Raw genomic sequence first — 22,213 nt, forward strand, 5'->3', positions numbered from 1 at the left:
TTAGCCCCCCCCCCCCCCCCAACAAAACACGACAAAATACCAGCGAGTTCAGCAAGATTCCACTAAAAAAAGTTGCTAAATTTGCATTATACACCGATTTTTGTTATTCACCACTATGTTGCCAATTCAAAATGTATAATAATTAATTCAAGTTTAAACAGTTTTAACTGGGAATAGTCCGTCTAAGCCATACTCCACTGCAAGTTGTATAAACAAAAATTCAGTATATATTTCCCCAGGTATTTTAACAAATTTACGAGTCTTTTGTTCCACTGCCATTCAATTGCGGATGATAACGAAAATAAAAATAGCTGGATTTATAAAGCGCTTTTGCCCGAGGATACAAATCGCTGCTATTATTACCCCAGCTTTAGCTGCGCAGCCTATTTAGACGCTCAAGCATTCGAAGAACTTCTTCCTCCCGGATACGATACCCATTAACCTCACCTGCGTTGAGTGCAGCACAATGTGGGTAAATTTGTTGCTGAAGGAAAACATGCCACGGCTTGGATTCGAACCCGCGTCCCTCCAATTGAAAGATGGTTTCGAACCCGCGTCCCTCCAATTGAAAGAAGAGTCATAACCACTAGACCATGTTGTCCCTACAATGATGATATACTTTGTACTAAAACAAAGTCAGAATGATTCAAAGGGATAACTGTACTACCAGGGCCACTAATAACTCCATTTTACCAAGGGCCTTTTCACACATGAATCTTGAATCATCCTTGTAATGATGATTACAATTGTCTTTAGAATCATCGGACCTTTCACACAGAACATTTGTACCGTAATTTGAGTGAAACTTAACTGGAATTCACCTCCGGAGTAGAATTTGAATTTGTGATTGTGATTAGCGTTCGTGATTCTAGTTTGGTTTCACACGTGCTATAGATTTGTCATTAGCCTTATTTTTCACTGGAATCATCATTCAAATTCCGATTTTCTTTTACCATGTGAAAGGGCAGCAAGTAATGAGAAATTGTACCACAGGGGGCATCGTGGTCTAGTGGTTATGACTATTGTCTTTCAATCCGAGGGACGTTGGTTCGATTCCCAGCCATGGCTTGTTTTCCTTCAGCAAGAAATTTACCCACATTGTGCTGCACTCAACCCTGGTGAGTTGAGTGGGTACCCGGTAGGAAGAAATTTATTGAATGCTTGAGCGCCTGCTGGCAGCGTTGCTAAGACCAGGGTAATAATAATATTATCATGTAGGCACCTTAGGCATTCCTCACAGAGGATAGGTGCGCATTATTAATGTGGTTATTATTATCATTATTATTATCATTATTGTTTTTATTTTTATTATAATTAGTATCATTATTGTTATAATTATTATTACTATTATCATTATTGTTTTTATTATTATTATTTAACCAAGTAACAAGTACAGATTTCAGCATAAATAGGAAGTCATCGGATTATTGACAGTTTGGTTAGATTCTCGTTTTTATTTCTAAATCTCTAAAAGATCTGTCTTGTCAAAATGTTAGTTATCTGATCTTTCCCAGGGATGACATTGAAGAAAACATAAAAATCGGATCACAGATGGATCGTGTAGCTAATGCACACCAGACTTAATATGAACGAATGAAAGATGATTTGGTAGCACTCTCAAAATGAGATCCAATAGAGTCCAATAAAATGATCTACAAAACTTTAATATGTATAGGTAAAAGAATATGTGTGAAACGATTCGGGTAGATAATGTGTAATACCTGAGAAATTGACCAAACGAGCATGGAATTTGAGCCAAATGTCTCGTCTCTTTCCAAGTAATATTAATACACTGCCCCACATGTGCTCATGTGTGTTGGTGATCTCCAGAGTGGTTAATTTTTATCAGCTTAGATGTAATAATTTCAGAGTTAAATTAACCATGAATTTAAAGACTTTCTCATAAAATCAATATTTGCCTCCACATCAGGTACTTCACTTTACGCTAAAAAGTAAAAAAAAAATAATAATACCATATCAATATCTAGCCCGACTCATGTTCAATGATACTAATAGATTCTAAAAGACAAATAAAAAAAACAACTGCGTGCAACAGCATTTTACATTGTCAGTATCCATATCCTTAATAATTTACTTTGCCAAAGCTGTCTGCACTTCTCCAATCACACATACATGTAGCATCTCACGAAAGCAAGTATACCAAAAAAAGTTCTTTAGATCTACGATACAACAGTGACTAAATGCTTGGATATATTTTCCAATTTAAAATATACATGTACCTGTACACAAAGATATTACAAAATATATAACTTACTATATTAGAGTCCCTATTGCAACCCAAATAATGCTAAGCTTTGGATATCAGCATAGTCAATAATAATTTGCGTACTATTCAAAGAAAGAGACAAACCCAAAGTGGGATAGTAGATATCTGGGGTTGTTTTAATAATAATAATGATAATAATAGGCATTTATATATTGCCATCTATCTAGAAATATTCTATTCCGAGGCGCAATTTTAATATTATTATTACCCCGGCTTTAGCGCGAGCAGCCTTTCAGTGCTGAGCGCATTCAAGGAATTAATCCTGCCGAGTACTCATTCACCTCACCTGGGTTGAGTGCAGCACAGTGTGGATGAATTTCTTGCTGATGGAAATTACGCCATGGCTGTGATTGGAACCCACGAACCTCTGTTTCAAAGTCAGAAGATTAATCCAAGATTTGACTACAAATTGTATTTAAAGTCATATGGGTGCCTGTTTTCAAGGGGAATTTGAAACTATTCGGAGGTCAATCACACCAAGTGTGGAAGAGGCGTTTTGTAATGCCGAAGTAAATCGCCTAGTGCCAAAGACATCATTCCTTCACTGGCCCAACATTTGCCCAGGGCTAAGCCAAGCATACCTCATTTTTGTATAAATTATTGTATATATACCTGCTTTGCATTTTCTGAAATTTATGAATGAATTGAATAAGTGTAAGCTTGGATGAAGAATTTCTTGGTGGTACATCAAGTTTGCTTTCCCCAAAGAAGTTTCTATTTTGGTGACAAAACATTTGCTCCGGCGACATTTGCTCCGGTCTTAATATTATGACAGAGGGCATAAGGTTAGAGTTAGGATTGTAATAGAGTCTTTGCTTCACAATAATGTATTTTCATTGCTTTTAACAATATCTAGGGTCATCATATAATAAATCCATAAAAGCCATCTCCCATATAACATTAAGTTCCCTATGTGTGTGTTACATGTATAACGCAACAATGCTTTGGTCATACCACGCTTATGGAACACACGCTACATCATATTACTCAACAAGATTATGCTTTAAATGAAATGCGTGTTGGCGCTTAAGCATCAATTTTTAATAGTCGGACCTATCTCCGTGTGAAACACCCCCGTCCCCCGCCCGAGAGTACATGAATACATCCATGTTTCTCGAGAACAGCATTCCATAGGAATTATGTTACCGGTACTATTAAAGTCACAAAGACATGATTTTTTAAACTCCTTAATTGATTGGGCATGATCAATTTCCACATGGGAGTAAAACGAGTCATTCACAACTGTGACTGTGTATTATAGATGGCAGTTTTAGGCACCTTGTCAAAAGTTAATAGAATCTTGCAAGCGGCTTTTTAAAATCCAATCCTCACATTTCATCCTAGGCAAACTACATGTAATCAGGAATAGCCGTTAAGAGAGCAAAAGCGACTTTATAACGCGATTCCTGCTAAAAAAAACGCAGCAGAGACTTTAATCAAATTGCCTTCACTGCATTATCCTGCATATGACACAAGCAAGTGACTGAACCAGAGGAAAATACATGTATATGTGGCAACAAGCTAGATTCATCTCAAAGTATATCAAAAAAACAATCAAAATAGATGAATTGACACCTTTGGGAAATTTTCTGAAGTTCAGCAGCACATCTATCCATTGTTCATTCTTAATATTGGAAAGTGAATGATACAGAAACGTTTTCAATCAAAACAAAACGTACATAATGTTAGTGTAGTAGGTTTCACGGTACACCATGTATTCTTTCTTGGGCATATGTTGGTCCTGAAAAGGACCACCCAATCTCGACGTTTCGACAAGTGTGTTCTTGTCGTCCTCAGGAGAATGAGCAAAGTTAGTAAAAGCAGGCCTTATATACTCTGTCGAAGTGCCGTATGCACGGTATCTCGCAGGGTACATGTCTCTGATTGGCTAGATAGGTCACATGACATCCACATATGCAGACGTGGGTGACAACACACAAATTTTTCAGGACCAACATATGCCCAAGAAAGAATGCATGGTGTACCGTGAAACCTACTACACTATTCTTCTTCGCCATGGAAACCTTCAGAAATTGTACATAATGTTAATACAATAGGAACAGGACCTGCTGTCCACTGTACTTTCAATATGGTTACAGTCACACCAACAAAATCTATCATGTTATTTTTAATGACAGTCCATTGGTCAGTTCACAGTAAATTTGGCTGGTGTGGCTGCATCATTTCAAACGATAGATATTTTGATACAAGTCATAGTCAGGAGCCCGTAACACAAAGCTTAGCAATGATCGTAGAACAAATTTTCACGATTGATTGCATTGACTACAATGTACAATAAATCGTAAAAATCAAGCGTACGATCAATTGTTATGCTTTGTGTTATGGAGCCCAGTTCTTCAAAAATAATGCTATACATGTATAAACTCTATGGCCTTTAGTCTGAAGTCGGGTTTAATTCTAAACTCCGGTCTAAAGTTGTGGTTTAACATGTATTCTAGATGTTGACATTGCTGGCTTTCCATAGTTGTGGTTGATCTGATCAATCGCAACTCTTTGTAAGAAGACGCCCAGAGATCAAATTAAAGGTAAATGCTAGTTTTGGTAACGATATCAAAATGAGTTCGTACAGAATCCAATGAAATGACCACCAAAATGTCTGTTTGTATAAATAAAACGCATGTGCCAAAGGATTCTGGAAAAAATTGTGTAATTGCTGAGAAATCAGCAAATAAGCACAGGATTCGGGTAGAGCGTCGGGCCCGACGCTCAAAGCACTAATTATACACAGTCCCACGTGCGCTTATCTGTGTTGGGGAAGTTCAGTCTGAACATTTTTCAGCGTAGATTTCAAGATTTCACAAAGTTCAGTTTATGTAACTGTACCATATCTAGATCCTCGATGATATACTGACAATTAAGCCTGGTTTTACAGACTTTCTCATGAAATCAGTGTTTACTGCAACTACTGGAATTTCTCTTTAAACTGAAGTCCAGAAAATAGGCCAATAAGACACCATTTTGACCTAACCACAACAACAATATCAAGCAAAGAATTACTAACATACAAATTATGAAGGCAGTTTATTATGTTTATGCTCGATATAGTTCTGAGACTAATTACATCAGTCTGTACAATAAAAAGGGAAGTTCACACAGACCATAGGTTGTTTATTTCTAAAACAGAAAAAAATTGATAAAAATATTGGTGAATGTTTGATGGAAGTCTATCATACCACTTTCATACTGACTTTCAAAGTGGAGTTACTCCAGACTCCAGAAGGAGTTACGCCACTTTGGAGGGCAGTATGAAAATTCTAGGATAATTTTGATCCGGATTCAAAGCGGAGTACTCAACCCACTTCGAGAAGAGGGTTACCATACAAACGGAGTAAGTCCGCACCAGCAGCGCGGTATCACCTACCTCACGAAAAACTTCATTCATTTCCGCTTGGGGGAGTTTCACCTCCAGTATGAAAACGGCCTAAGAGAATATCAGATTTTAAAAATTTTATTTGTGATGTCATAATATAAGCAGCTCCCCAATATATCGGGTTATATACAAACTTTCAATAAATTCAATTATTTGAACCGAACATGATGCATCTGATGATAAATCCTTTCAAATTTTTGTAGAAAATGGCATATTTCTAAATTCAGATCACATTTATCACATACTTAAATGAAATATGAAGGAACTGCTTACCTGTGATGTCATCAAATCAAAACTTTAAAAAGTTCTTATCTCTGTTATCTTTGACTGGTTGTCACCAAACTTTCTCCAATATTTTTTTTTTCTAATTCTAATTCTTTTACTAAATCCAGTTATATTGTTAAGGTGAACTTCCCCTGAATAACTATGGGGGGGGGGTAAAAAAATCTTCAACTATCATTAGTAGTCGACAGTAAGAATATATATAATAAGACCAAAATAGAGAGAAAGGAAATCATTATCATAATGAAGCATGTTTTCTTACACATGAAATACACACTCAATTACCAAGTTTAGTATATGGCAGATCATTTACAAAATCTGGAGAAAAAAATTTAATCAATTCTCTGTGAGATCGAGTTCTTTGCACCCCTGTTACACTCAGGTGAGATCTCCCAAATGGTGCCATTTAGTGGTTTCTTTGGACAGGTCCATTTTGTTGAGAGGGATGTTTGTGGCACCCAGGAAGGCATTTTCTTTGAGTAAGTCCGAGTTCCACACAGTCAGATGTAGAGTCCGTCTCTCAATCTCTTGTTTGGAGTACTTGTACACTAGCTGTTAATCAACAACAACAAAAAAAAAATTCGACCAATTAGAGCCTATCTTTAGTTTTAGTAAAAATCCCCTAAAAATATGGCTATTACAATTCAAATTCTCTGAAACAGTTTTGTAGAGGTCTCTCCTCACGATATAACTGATTGGGGGGATGCAGGCAGACCACTACCCTGGGGTTTAAATCAGAATTATATCTGCTGTGTATTACTTCTTTCCTTCCCCTCTATTCTGTCCTTCTTATCTTCCCCACCCTCCCTTATCTACCTCATCCCCTACTCTGTCGAATCTCCTTTCCACCCTAGAAAAATGTTGATTTGAATAAATAGAGAAAAATCAAACAAACATAACGCTGAAAATTTCATCAAAATCGGATGTAAAATAAAAAAGTTATGACATTTTAAAGTTTCGCTTATTTTTCACAAAACAGTGATATGCGCAACTCAGTGACATGCAAGTGGGTCAGTCGATGATGTCCATCACTCACTATTTCTTTTGTTTTTTATTGTTTGAATTATACAATATTTCACTTTTTACAGATTTGATAATAAGGACCAACTTGACTGAACCATATAGTATTAACAATGTTAATTCCACATGTACAGGAAAGAATTAATCGTTGTTTCACTTGGCAATGAGGAGAATATTTGAATATTTCATATTTCATATAATAAAATACAAAATAAATAGTGAGTGGATGACGTCATCAGTCTCATTTGCATACCGACCAGGATGTGCATATCACTGTTTTGTGAAAATTAAGTGAAACTTTAAATGTCATAACTTTCTTATTTTACATCCAATTTTGATGAAATTTTTAGTGTTATGCTTGTAGGATTATTCTCTTTTTATTCAAATCAAATTAAATCTCTATTATTCTTAGCAATCATTAGGCATCAGTTTATAAATGAGAATTCATTATTGAAATGTGATGCCTAGAAATGAAAAAAAAAATGTTCGAATTGTTTACAACACAGAGAACACACACAATAGAGTTACTTATAGGCAGGGCAGGTAAAAGTTAAATGAGAAGGGAGGGTATACTGTGTAACAACCTGCTTCTCCTTTTCTGGGTGCTTTTTATTGAAATAATGCATTTTCAAAACATTCTTGGCAGCCAATGGCTGAATTATAAATATTTGTACGTGGTAAAAAGTTTCACAAATAAATTTGACAGAACAGTATACAAAATAATATACATGTATATATGAAATATGATTAATCAATATACACAAGAAAGGGCGGTCTCCATCCAACCTTGCAAAGATAACTAGAAAAAAGAGGAAACAATTGATTGGTGGTACGGTATGAGGTTGATTAAGCAGTTTGAAAAACAATATTAAACTGACAGAAAAAAAGAGAGACAAAGGAGAACAAAAGCGTATCCATGGGCACAGTTGAGTGGGATTGTTGATAATTAGATTAAATTGGGTAAATTGAATGGTTTTAAATATACAATTTGTGCTTTGCAAAGCTAAATGGAGCATTGAACAATGATATCAAGTATGGGACATGGTTCGAAACTTTAAACTAAACTCAAATCCTAATAAAAAAGTCCCAGTCAACCTCAGCGACAGGCTGATCCGAATGAATAGAGAAAAGAGAAACAAGAAGCAGTTTTCAAGTATTTTGTCTATGGTTTTTAATTATTTCAGCATTTAACTGTGGTAAATATCAATAAAACTCACAAGGGGAAAGAGGCAGACAAGGACAAATGTTCCTAATTACACTTAGGGAGACAATGGATGGGCTAATAGGTCCCTTGACTCAAATCAACAGAGAGTGTGCTTTTTTTCATAAAGACACCTGACCTGCAACATCGTAGTTCGCATTTGCATTCTTCAAATGAGCTTCTCGTGACGATATTCGAGAATGACGGAGTAAAACAGCCGTGTGAGTGCTTGGATTTCCAAAGCGTAAGTCTGGGGGCAAGCTCACAGTGACCTTTCAACCACTGCCGCAGAAAAAACGCTATTTCTTGCCATTTTTTGCTTGGTTGGCCGATTCTGGCTATCCACGAGTGATTGACGGGGTGCCCAAAAGAAGCAACACCGGTTCTTATCGGTGCGAAATGTGAAAACCACAGAATTAGCGCAGCCTCCTCAGCCACATGAACAGAAGATAATTCGAGCGTCATTACAATTCAGCATTCAAATGACGCAAAATTCAAATGTGTGAAACCCCTCATATTCGGTTCATTTTGCTCAATGTTTGGCAGCCTAACCATGTACATGTACATCCAATAGACAGAAGTATATTTTGTAATGTAATTATGATTCATATCTTATGATAAAGGATATTTTTTGCCAAATAATAGTAAAATGAAACCTGTACAGTATCTGCTTTAACACCAATACACACCCTCCACTTTTTTCACTTATTGCATGGTATTCTTCTTCTCCTCCTCCTCATTATCTTCTTCGTTTACCCCATCACTCTCTCTCTCTCTCTCTCTCTCTCTTTTTCTCCTTTTTTCTTGTTCTTTTTTCTAATCCTCCTGTAGATCCTCCTTTTTTACTTTCCCCCTCCTCCTCCTTCTTATTTGTATCTTCATCTCCTTCTCCTTCATATTCTCTTTCTTCTTCCACTCCTTCATATTCTTATTTCTTTGTCATTCTCTTCTTATTCCTCTTCTTCATCTCCCCCTTATCTTATTTCTTCTTTCTTCTCCTTCCTCCTTCTTCCTCCTTCTCCTCCTTCTTCCTCCTTCTTCTCCATCTTCTTCTTCTTCTCCTTCTTCATCTTCTTCTTTTCTTATTCTTCTTTTCTTTTTCTTCTTTTTTTTTCTTCTTCTTTGTTCTTCTTCTTCTTTTCTTTTTCTTTTTCTTTTTCTTCTTCTTCTTCTTCTTTTTTTCTGCTTCTTCTTCTCCTCCTCCTTCTTCTCATTCTACATCTCCTTCCCCCCTCATCCATCCCCCTCCCCTTCTCCTTCTCATCCTTTTTTTCTCCTCATCGTCTTCTCCTTCATGCGCATTTCTAATCATCTATAATGTTTTATGTGGTGGATTTATACCTCTAATGGCAGGGGTGACGAAATGACAAATACAAATTCCACTGTTGGTTTTTTTTTTATATTCAACTGTTGAATAATTCCTGGGGAATAATTATAACTGGAAACTAGCATAATTAAGGCTAGTGGGATCAAATCAAGCTATTTTCCACAGATGTGTGTACTTTTGGGGGTTTGTTTTATGTCTCATTACAGTATAACGAGCCACTGGGGACTAATACATGTGTAGTACATAAAACAGTCATTTCATTCAAAATCTGAATAGTTTTGCTATCTTATGTAAATAAAAAATTCCAAATCATCAGTTTAAGATTTCTTCACAATGCATTTCAAGAAACTTGTGAATAATTGCAATTCAATTCCAGGTTTAAAAAAATCAATTGTAAGTCTTGAGATTAAATATAATTTGTGATTGATTTGAGATCTCCTTTTCCCTAAAATAATTAAATTGTTTTGTGGGATATTTCTGTGGTTTGTTTTTACAGAGTGACACCAGGCAACACCCTTGAAACTAGATCAAAGTACCATAAAAGGTCAAGTACATGTACATCGCAGAAAATGTTGATTTGAATCAATAGAGAAAAATCAAACAAGCATAATGCTGAAAATTTGATGAAAATCGGATGAAAAATAAGAAAGTTGTGACACTTTAAAGCTTCGCTTATTTTTTCCCCAAATAGCTATAACTCAAAGATGAAAATGAGAAAGTTGATGTGACATTAAGGACCCTTTAGATCCATCTACAGACTGTTAAACGATGTTGCAATTATTTTCAATCCTAAATCCCACTCATCAAGATTTTCCTTTTTAAGCTGCTTCATGACACTTTTGAACCAAAAAATAGAAACTTTAAAATGTCATAACTCTCTCATTTTATGTCTGATTTCTAGATGAAATTTTCAGCATAATGCTTGTTTCATTTTTTGTTAAAATTAACTTTTTTCTGGGGTGGTCTTCACCTTTAATCAACCACAAAAAAGCAATTTCCATTCTTATAGCTCTCTACTGTAATGAGTAGCACACTATGCAGGCCTCTACTAGCTTTTGCAAGCACAGACTCATATCTTACACTTTAACCAATAACACCATGTCTAGAGAGAAGACTAGATGTCAAAACTCTGTTTATGTCTGCCACAGCATATGATGAATGTAGTATCAATAATTCAGTCTCTGCATTATGCACTATGCAAATTGGAAAACCAAGGGTCTGTGCCTGCAGAGTAGACTTCCGCTAAATTACCATCTCAGAAAATGCGCCACTTGGTCTACACCCACTTTGTCTATTTTCTGTTTGGTCTAATCCTATACCCTCTTCACACTGGCCACAAACACCGCTCCAGTACCGGGACTGTCCTGAGACTGTAGCGGTGTTGCCTTCAGTATGAATTCTCGGACCCGCAATAAACTACCCCGGGATAACCTCGCATAGCATAAACTCTGCAACAAACTATCACTAGGCAAGCCATAGTAATAGCAGCGGGGCAGCCCCGCGACTGTCGCAGTGTTCCTTCAGTGTGAAGGCACACTGCTAATATACTGAGATAAACCACTTGTGATATGTTTACTATAATGTGAGGGCGTCATGGTCTAGTGGTTATGACTCCTGTCTTTCAATCCTGAAGGATGTGGGTTTGATTCCCCGCCATCAAGTGTTTCTGGTGTATCAGAGTCGGGATACTCATGGGGTCACAGCCTACACATGTTTTGTTACAGAGGACATAAAAATCACTTGCTGCAGTGTGAATGGATACATGAAATTTATCCCCGGACTGTGCCGGGATAACTTTTCTACTATGAATGCATTTATAGCGGTGTCGCCGTCCCGCGCTAGCACCGGGATAAATTTGAAAACCAGTGCGAGCGGGGTACTAGTTCATGTACATTCAGTTCATCTACGAACCATTTGGTCTAATTTCAGTTTAGCCATTTTACCATTATGTCTTATTTCCACTTTGGCTAAACCTGATTCCACTGACATCTACACACAAATTGATGAACAGATGATCTATTTATAAAACAAATTTCCATTTGACAAAGTGTAAAATAATAAGTAAAGGAAGTGGAAATCGGACCATCTGGGCATTACATGGCAAAACAAGGTGGTTAACGAACCACGATTCTTGCCTGATTTCACAATCAATACATGTTGATTTGAATCAATAGAGAAAAATCAAACAAGCATAATGCTGAAAATTTTATGAAAATCGGATGAAAAATAAGAAAGTTATGACACTTTAAAGCTTCGCTTATTTTTTTCCCAAATAGCTATATGCACAACTCAAAGATGAAAATGAGAAAGTTGATGTGACATTAAAGGAGAATGAAACCCTTGAAACTAGCTGAATCCATATTAAAGAGAAAAATCAAAGAAACATATTGTTGAAAGTTTGAGGAAGATTGAATGAATAATAAGAAAGTTATGAGCATTTAAATATTGAGATCACTAATGCCATGTAGATCCTCCCATTGGCAATGCGACCAAGATCTGTGATGTCACACACGTACAACTCCCTCATTACTTTAGTACTTATTTCACTTATATTCTCACTTTTATAGAATCTATCACAAGGTGAGGTGTTCTCTTTATGAGAGGACAATTAAGTACTGAGGTTTCACAACATTATATCATTGATGAATCGTTTGTCATATGATTAGAATGAGCAAAAAGAGATGTTTTGGGGTATATTTTCAGTGTCCAAAAGGGGAGAGTTGTTCATCTGTGATATCATAGATCTTGGTTGCGTTGCCAATGGGAGGATCTCCATAGCATTAGTGATCTCGACATTGAAATGCTCATAACTCTTCTATTGCTAGTCCTATTTTACTCAAACTTTTGTTGATCTTATTCTTTGATTTTTCTGCTTTCACAAAAGCTAACTTGCTCCAAGAGTTTCATTCTCCTTTAAGGACCCTTTAGATCCATCTACAGACTGTTAAACGATGTTGCAATTATTTTCAATCCTAAATCCCATTCATCAAGATTTTCCTTTTTAAGCTGCTTCATGACACTTTTGAACAAAAAAGAAACTTTAAAATTTCATAACTCTCTCATTTTATGTCTTATTTCTAGATGAAATTTTCAGCATAATGCTTGTTTCATTTTTTGTTAAAATTATGAACTTTTTTCTGGGGTGGTCTTGACCTTTAATCAACCACAAAAAATCAATTTCCATTCTTATAGCTGTCTACTGTAATGAGTAGCACACTATGCAGGCCTCTACTAGCTTGTACATGTAGGCACAGACTAATATCTGACACTTTAACCAATAACACCATGTCTAGAGTAAAGACTAGATGTCAAAACTCTGGTTATGTCTGCCACAGCATATGATGAATGTAGTATCAATAATTCAGACTCTGCATTATGCACTATGCAAATTGGAAAACCAAGGGTCTGTGCCTGCAGAGTAGACTTCCGCTAAATTACCATCTTAGAAAATGTGCCACTTGGTCTACACCCACTTTGTCTATTTTCTGTTTGGTCTAATCCTATACCCTCTTCACACTGGCCACAAACACCGCTCCAGTACCGGGACTGTCCCGAGACTGTAGCGGTGTTGCCTTCAGTGTGAATTCTCGGACCAGCAATAAACTACCCCGGGACTGTCCCGAGACTGTAGCGGTGTTGCCTTCAGTGTGAATTCTCGGACCCGCAATAAACTACCCCGGGACTGTCCCCGAGACTGTAGCGGTGTTGCCTTCGGTGTGAATTCTCGGACCCACAATAAACTACCCCGGGATAACCTCGCATAGCATTAACTCTGCAACAAACTATCACAAGGCAAGCCATAGTAATAGCAGCGGGACAGCCCCGCGACTGTCGCAGTGTTCCTTCAGTGTGAAGGCACATTGCTACTATACCGAGACAAACCACTCGTGATATGTTTACTATGTGGGGGCGTCATGGTCTAGTGGTTATGACTCCTGTCTTTCAATCTGATGGACGTGGGTTTGATTCCCCGCTGTCAAGTATTTCCGATGTATCAGAGTTGAATCACTCACGGGGTCACAAGCCTATACATGTTTTGTTAGGGAGGTAACAAAAATCACCTTCTGCGGTGTGAATGGAAACATGAAATTTATCCCCGAACTGTGCCGGGTAAACTTTTCTACTATGAATGCATTTATAGCGGTGTCGCCGTCCCGCGCTAGCACCAGGATAAATTTGAAAACCAGTGCGAGCGGGGTACTAGTTCATGTACATTCTGTTCATCTACAAACCATTTGGTCTCATTTCAGTTTAGCCAATTTACCATTATGTCTTAATTCCACTTTGGCTAAACCTGATTCCACTGACATCTACACACAAATTGATGAACAGATGATCTATTTATAAACCAAATTTCCATTTGACAAAGTGTAAAATAATAAGTAAAGGAAGTGGAAATCGGACCATCTGGGCATTACATGGCAAAACAAGGTGGTTAACGAACCACGATTCTTGCCTGATTTCACAATCAATACATTATGCAATATGATCTTTTGACCCCTATATGACCTTTGACCTTATCATCCTCAAGAACACACATGCAGTACTACCCACAGATTACTTGTACTGAGAATAAACACAATTGATACGGATATTAAGAAATGAGAGCACTTGAAAAAAAGGGTGGACATGATCTCATATCATTTGACCTTTTGACCCCTAGATGACCTTTGACCCCATCATCCTCTGAAACACACATGTGGTATTACCCAAAGATCATTTTAATCATATGTGATCAAAATTGACGCAGAAATAAAGAAATGAGAGCAAGTTGAACAAAAACTTCAACATTATTGTAACAGACCAACAGACTATAGTGATTACTTTATAGTCTCTGCCCAATTTCATTCAGGTGAGACAAAAAAGTGAGTATTAGACCATGTGATGGGTGGACCAAATACTTATTATATCAAACTGATACTTATCCTTGTCAAAAGCCTGTGCAGCATCTGTTTAACGGGTATCCCACTATAAGGCTCTATGCATCTTTTTATAGTCGCTTTCCTGGGCCCCATCTTACAAAGAGTTGCGATTGATCCAATCAATCGCAACTATGGAAAGCCAGCAAAGTCAACATATAAAATGCATGTTTGTTCAAAAAATTTCTAGGTATGAATGTATATCCATAAATTCATTGATTTCTTGACAATTTGGTGTGTTCTCCTTTGTTTACAATTGACCTTTTGCAAATTTCCTGCAGAAAAAATTATGACACTGATGGATTTCCAGAGAGTTACATTTGATTGGATCAATCGCAACTCTTTGTAAGACGGGCCCCTGTATTCCAAACTGTTTGCCTATGATGAAGTGTTGGAAGTTGGTAATGAAAGGCCGCTTGCGGGATTCCCACTATACCAATACATAAAAATAAATAGTAGTAAAACTTACCATTTCATTGTATGTTGGGTTACGCGTCTTGCGGACCACTCGCGTCTTTCTCTTCGTGACCTTCTGAGGGTCAGGGGTCAAATACGTCTTGACATAGGGATCCGGGTCACCACCGTCCGTTGACCCCTGGGAATTTAACAATATGGAAGAATCAATAATTACAAACAGAATCAATCACAACAATAATCATAAAATATAGAGAAGATAATAGAGAAGTCATGTCTAAAGGAAAATGAAACCCTCAGAACATGTGAGCTTGAGTAAAAGTAGAAAAATCAAAGAATAAGATCAACAAAAGAAATTTGGACAAACAATAAGGAAGGTTTGTGCATTTGAATGTTGAGAACCAATAATGCTATGGGGATCCTCCCATTTGCAATGCAATATGTTATTGTCACACATGAATAACTTGCCCCTTTGGGCACTAGAAATATCAAAACATTTGTTTTCTCTCTCTCATTTTAATGAAAGGACAAACAATCATCCATGATATAATGATGTGAAACCTCTATTACATGTCCTCTCATATAAAGAAAACCATATCACGTGATAAACTAGACACAAGAGAAAATTTAAGTGAAAATGTATACGAAGTAAAATGGGGAGGGTGTACATACATGTACATGTATGTGACAACACAGATCTTGGTCGCATTGCCAATTGGAGGATATATAGTGTTAGTGATCTCAATATTCTAATGCTCCTGACGTTCTTATTATAATTTCAATATTTCTCAAACCTTTTTTAATCTATTTCTTTGATTTATTGCCTATTGCATGATATATATAGTGTTAGTGATATCAATATTCTAACGCTCCTAACATTCTTAGTATTTATTCAATTTTCTCTAACTTTTTTAATATATTTCTTTGATTTTTCTCTTTTATATATTATTCAAGTGGTTTCAAGGGTTCCATTCTCCTTTAAATCTGGTGCCTTCGTACATGTATATCTGGATAATATTTTTACCAACATTTGCCATTCAACAAGTTGTCAGATGTGACAAATTTCCTTGAGTTATATTGGATGAAAAGCACCGATAATTGACTGTTACAATGGTTTTGATCAGATAGAACATCTGACAAGTCCTTTCAAGAAATGCTCCCCTGGATATCCATGTAAAAAGCCTGTGAGAATTGCAATATTTAGAAGTCAACTGGTACAAGAACAAGATCAAATGAATTTTATCAAAATCTTGAAGTTTTGACAGTTTTTTTAAGTTTTGAATAATATTCTAAAGTAAAATGATCGTTAGTGTGGCAATTTAATTCCAAATGGTGCACTAACTCTTGATCACAATAGTTTTCACAGAAATTTTTGACAATCATTCCAATATCTCTGAACATAGAGCTGGTGGCCGTTTCATAAAGCTGTTCATAAGTTAAGAGCGACTTTAAGAACGACTGGTGAACATTTCTTACGCGCTTAACCATCGCCAATGAATATACCATTTACCACAAGAAAGGTTTACCAGTCGTTCTTAAAATCGCTCTTAACTTATGAACAGCTTTATGAAACACCCACCTGGTCTCCATTGTAATAACAGGTAAAATATAATTGAAGTAAAGAAGGAAATATGATAATTCTTGAAGATATGTTTTTGAAGGCCATCAGAGAAAAAAATAAAACATTTATTCAAGAATTGGTTTTAATATAAACTACTATAAAAGTACAAATGCTTGATTTTTCAAATATCAAGGTGGTTTATGTGATCCCTCTCTGTATATTGATAAATATACATGTACATGTAGCACTTCAATTGGTAAAGGCAATTATTCAAATAAATTCATTTTGATTTAAATTTAGTTATTTAAATCTATCAAAAGTTGCAGAGATAGTCTTCAATCAAGACAGAACTACAAATAGATTGGAAGATAAATGCCATATCTAATTTCATCTCGTTTAGTTTATCCATATATAGGATAATTCTTTTTCTTGCATTATACAAGAAATTAACTAAATAAAAAATCTTACCAAGTCCTTTGCATGAATGACCATAATGAAGAGCGCCCCCTGTCGGTACTGAATGGCAAGTTTGACCTGACCTCCGACCTGACCTCCTTTCGTATGGATCACACTCTCTTCTTCCTCTTCATTCGTACTCGCTGTGATTGAAATTAGAAATTGAAATCTTATTATTAAGTATGGGATCAAATTCGAAAATTCTTCTGACTTTCAAGGTAGTCCATGGTTTAGCTCCAGGTTATATAACTTCCCTAATAGAATTCCTGGATTGCGCTCACCTGGGGGCCGTTTCATAAAGCTGTTCATAAGTTAAGATCGACTGGTGAACCTTTCTTATGCGCCAAACCATAGCCATAGTGTATCCCATTTACCAAAAGAAAGGATCACCAGTCGTTCTTTAAGTCGCTTTTATCTTACAAACAGCTTTATGAAACGCCCACCCAGTACTGGTGTCACTCTTCATGTACACCCATCACACACTGAAAAGGATATGGAGACCATGCATTTTCATCTATTGCTCAACATCTTTGGAACTCCCTCCCTTCTTCGCTCCGTGAAATTGACAACATTAAACTCTTCATATCGTCCCTCAAAACTCACTTATTTCAGCAGATGTGTAGTAATTAGCTTAATTGGACGAGTCTGCGCCTATGAATGATTTTCACAGAAATATAGAGCAATATAAATGCTGTGGATCATCATCATCATATTCTTCTTCTCACCAGCTCAATTCAATCCACATATTCAAAGAGAAACTTAAGTTTTGGGCCCTGTTGCATATGATCTTTAATAAGGAATGTTGTCAAAAGTGAGAGCCGCATCTTTTGCACAGAAAACCGGCAAGCGGCCTTTTATTACCAATTCTAAATTATCATCATAGATAGGTCAACTGAATAGTTGTATTATGTTGACAAGGGGAGAGACATTATCTTGCTAAGTTGATTTTTTTAAAAGTGGTATGCCGATATCGCGAGGTACAATAGCTCGCAATGACAACCTACATGTTATCTTGTTAATTTTACTTGAGGATCAACTTATTAGCTTTATTATGTAGTCATGGCTCTTTTTTACTTCCTATTTTCTTAATGCGCCTTTAGCACTCTACAGAGTGGATTTGGCGATTTGTAAGTCACATGTATCATAACTATTATCATTATGGCGAGATATTTATCTCGCCAAATTGTTGTATTAAAAGCTTCATGTTGAGATGGCAAGAAACGTCTACAATGTATCTCGTCATTTTGACATACCGCTCTTCATAAGTCAACTTGGCGAAGATAACCATTTCAATATAATAAAGCTATTAAGTCGACTTGGCAAGATACAATATCTCGCAAGTTTTTAAGTCAATGGAAGCTTTCAGAAATATAACCAAGTATTGGGCTCACACTTACTATTTTTTATAAAATTCATAAAATATATTTGTCTGTTTTTGTTATGCTACTTGTCCATTGAAGTGATTCAAAACAACTTTTCAAATCACATATTTGCACTGCACCTGGTAACAATGGACAAGGATTAAAAAGTTCATTGACCTCTCACCTTTGACCTTGTCACTTGTTGCTTGACCAGCATCTTTCTCATCCCTCAAGGATGGATGAAAGAACGTGTAGACCAAGTCACACTGCATGGTAGAAACACACAAAAAATGAAATTTATTACTCATACATTCATTAAAATCACAGAAGTTGACATCAGACTCTTGATACAAACTGTACACACGTGTACAGAATAGTGCAAAATATCATAGTATACAGTGGCTAATGTTGTGTGACCTCTTTTAAACCTACAAGTTATAAGGTCAGGTGGTGGGGGTCATCTCCCTCCCTCTCTCCCTCCCAACCTCTCTTCTTTCTTTCTTTCTTTCTTTCTTTCTTTCTTTCTTTCTTTCTTTCTTTCTTTCTTTCTTTCTTTCTTTCTTTCCTTCCTTTCCTTCTTGCTTTCCTTCCTTCCTTTCTTTCCTTCTTACCTTCTTTCTTTCCTTCCTTTCTTTCCTTCTCTCTTTCTTTCTTTCTTTCTTTCTTTCTTTCTTTCTTTCTTTCTTTCTTTCTTTCTTTCTTTCTTTCTTTCTTTCTTTCTTTCTTTCTTTCTTTCTTTCTTTCTTTCTTTCTTTCTTTCTTTCTTTCTTTCTTTCTTTCTTTCTTTCTTTCTTTCTTTCTTTCTTTCTTTCTTTCTTTCTTTCTTTCTTTCTTTCTTTCTTTCCTTCCTTTCTTTCTTCAATCCTTCCTTTCATCATATTTTCTGCCTCTGTCTCTACTTCCCCTTTCTCTCTCTCTCTCTCTGGTCACCAGATACATACTTTTGAAGAGATATGGACACCAGGGTCCCGTAACACAAAAGTTAGCGATTGATCATATACTGGATTTTTATGATTAATTGAACATAGTCATCAATGCAATCAAACGTAAAGACATTCTTCTACGATGATCGCCAAGCTTTGTGATATGGTCGCCTGATGGGCAATTCATGGATGTAAAGAGAAGAAATGTGAATTGCCAAGCACCTTTTGGTGGTTTCTTGTTTTTTCATATGGTCAAACGATTGACAAAATGGCCAAACGGTTCTACTTTTAGTGATTGTTCAAACTCTTTGCCCACCATGGACATAAACAGAGTGTACACATTCTGACTCAAGATATAAATGAAACTAACCTGGGAAACTTCTGGAGGCATGGTAAAGAGCCACCTGAGGTATCTTTCCAGCTCCTTCTTCCTGCGTTCAGCGACCTGCTTGACATGCGTCCTTCCGACCCTTCTATGCGATAGAAGAGGAGGCAGCCCATGCTGAGGGTAAAGGAGACCAAGCTTGTCGTGGAGCTCTTCAAACTCACTGTATCGACGGAAGATAAATGTGGGGACGGTTGAACCAACTCGCAGAAGTCTCACGATGTATACCTACGGACAGATGAAAGACATATTTGGTTTTGTTGTATCAAACATCGGAATTATTTCAATTACATAAGATGCACTACATTGTAAACAACACTCTGAGTCATATTCTATCACAGTTTTTCTCTGTACTTTTTGGTTTTTAATCCTGTGATAATTATGAAATCAATAAGAATTTTTATTGACCACGCCGTTCAATAACTTTTTACTTTCAATTCTTGCGCATCTTGTGAGACATAATTTGTGATGCCCGGGTATGTGGTTCAGAAATTTCACAACATTTTGTAAGTGCATGTCAGCCCCAAAATTGCTAAAAAAACGCGAGTTAGTTTACAATTTCAATACCAATGTGTTTTCAACCAAAAATCGTAAATGTATGATTTTCTTTACTTTTGCTGGTTTAAATGGAAAATTTTTATATTACTTATGATCACAAAAGGGTCCCCAACAATGTCCAAATTTTATGAACTAGATCAATTAATTTTTAAAGTTATGATGACATTTTGAAAACTTAATCTCAGGTTAAGATTTTGATGTTGAATCCCCCAAGTTCAATGACCCTAAATAACCTTTGACCTTAATCATGTGACCAGAAACTCCGGCAGAATGTTCAGTAATATTTGATTAACCTTATGTCTAAGTTCATGAACTTGGTCTATATACTTTCTAAGTTATGATGTTTTTTCAAAAACTTAACCTTTGGTTAAGATTTTAATGTTGACGCCGTCGCCACCATTTAAAAAGGGGCGCCTATAGTCTCGCTCTGCTATGCAGGCGAGACAAAAACAATAGAATACATCGGAAATAAGTAATGTTTTGCCAATTTTTTTGTAGATATAGGAATGTAATAATTCATATTTTTCACCCCAAATTAGCATTCTACTACATGTTACGATACAAAGCGAGTTAAAGGCGAAAACACATTTAGGGCAAATTACACTCATTTGCATAATCCATTAATTAAAAAAATAAACAATTAACTTTTTGAAAATTTTACTATATAGTCTCATCAGTTACTATACAGCCCAGGATATGCTTTTCCAAGCAAAACATATATCTCAAAATTAATTTTTGGCGACTTATTGTTGGTTAAGGAATGACTGAAGGTCTAGATGATATACTCACATAATATTTTTCGGTCTCGTATCTCTTCTGTATACCAAAGACTGAAGCTTCTTGGATTTTCCCATCAGTGGCAAGACTGTAAAAATCAAAAGAGAAACAAAGGGTCATTCACATTGGTTTATTTTGTATTGGTCGAATGCAAATTTGACCAATAACCAACTGGTCTACTGTCATTTGGTCTACCATCAGTTTGTCCACTATCCACAGGGTCTAAATGCCATTTCGTCCACTCACCATTTCCTCTAATAACCCGTCGGTCCAATAGCCATTTTTGGTCATTTTATTGGATAATGTTCAATTTTTTTTTATCATTACCACATCTGGCATTTCTCTTTTAGGGGGTGTTGCAATAAAATATTTGCGATCAATTGCAGAAATTCTGTTGCAATTTTACAACTGATAGATCGATTTTAACCATAGCAAATCAGATTATACATTGCTTGTGCCAAGAAGCAGATTAGCAATCAATTACAAAAAAAATGCAATTAATCGTAAGACTAGACTTGTGACTGATCAGGGTTCCCACAGAAATTTGAAAACTGGGGAGCGTTTCATGAAATGACTTGTCAGACGTTTTATCCGACAACTCCCATTTTATCCGACAGTTACCATAGTAACAGTGCTTCTCAGCCAATCAAAATCCAGAAAAGTTGTCAGATCTGACAACTTGTCGGACAAAAATGTTGATGAAACGCCCCCCAGGATTCCATGACTAAAGTGCTGCTCTCCATGACTTCCTTTCTGGCACGGTTTCCAAAATCAGACCCGTTATGATGGCCTCCACCTCCCCTCACAGCCATCCGTTCCACCCACTATCTTACTCATGACATGTACATCCATTATCATTAGTATATGGGCTTTTTCTGACCAGGGTACCATTTTTGTTTCACCAACACACAAATTCAAAATTATATTGAACACAATTCCATGACTTTTCACGAATTTTCCAAATTCCCTGACTTTCCATGACCACAAATTTTCCAGGACTTTCCATGAATGTGGGAACCCTGTTGATTTAGGGACCAAAAAATAGACCTGCAATTGATCGCAGGTTTCTTGCAACGCCCCATTAGTCACACTTAACTCTTAGTGACACACCCTCCGGATCTATAGCATGCTTACGTGTATCTCTTTGGTGCGAAGGATAGTTCTGTGCTGCTGGACGCCGAGAAACTCATCTGAGCCAGGTTATGAAAGAAGAAGTTGATCTGAGTCGACTTGGCTCCAAGACTTGCTTCTATCATCCTAAAAGCACAAGGAGTTATAAATAAAAAAAATTATAAATTACATGTAAGCAACTTTTAGAAACGACACACAGAACTGCCAACCATAATTGTAA

General features: G+C 36.5%; 1 protein-coding gene across 1 annotated transcript in view; it reads right to left on the reverse strand.

Annotated features, from left to right (window-relative positions):
- Nucleotides 1-4,496: 4,496 nt before the first annotated feature.
- Nucleotides 4,497-22,213, reverse strand: part of LOC129267985 (phosphatidylinositol 4-phosphate 3-kinase C2 domain-containing subunit beta-like) — a 53,990-nt gene continuing 36,273 nt past the window's right edge. Inside the window, exons 24-30 of the mRNA XM_064104490.1 lie at nt 21,997-22,119; nt 20,875-20,950; nt 19,513-19,755; nt 18,404-18,485; nt 16,871-17,001; nt 14,897-15,022; nt 4,497-6,512 (exon numbers count right to left, since the gene is read on the reverse strand). Of these exons, the coding sequence (XP_063960560.1) occupies nt 6,339-6,512; nt 14,897-15,022; nt 16,871-17,001; nt 18,404-18,485; nt 19,513-19,755; nt 20,875-20,950; nt 21,997-22,119 (955 nt within the window). The 3' untranslated portion in view covers nt 4,497-6,338. The remainder of the gene's footprint in view (nt 6,513-14,896; nt 15,023-16,870; nt 17,002-18,403; nt 18,486-19,512; nt 19,756-20,874; nt 20,951-21,996; nt 22,120-22,213) is intronic.

This window comes from Lytechinus pictus, chromosome 9 (genome assembly GCF_037042905.1).
Source record: "Lytechinus pictus isolate F3 Inbred chromosome 9, Lp3.0, whole genome shotgun sequence".
NCBI classification, from domain to species: domain Eukaryota; kingdom Metazoa; phylum Echinodermata; class Echinoidea; order Temnopleuroida; family Toxopneustidae; genus Lytechinus; species Lytechinus pictus.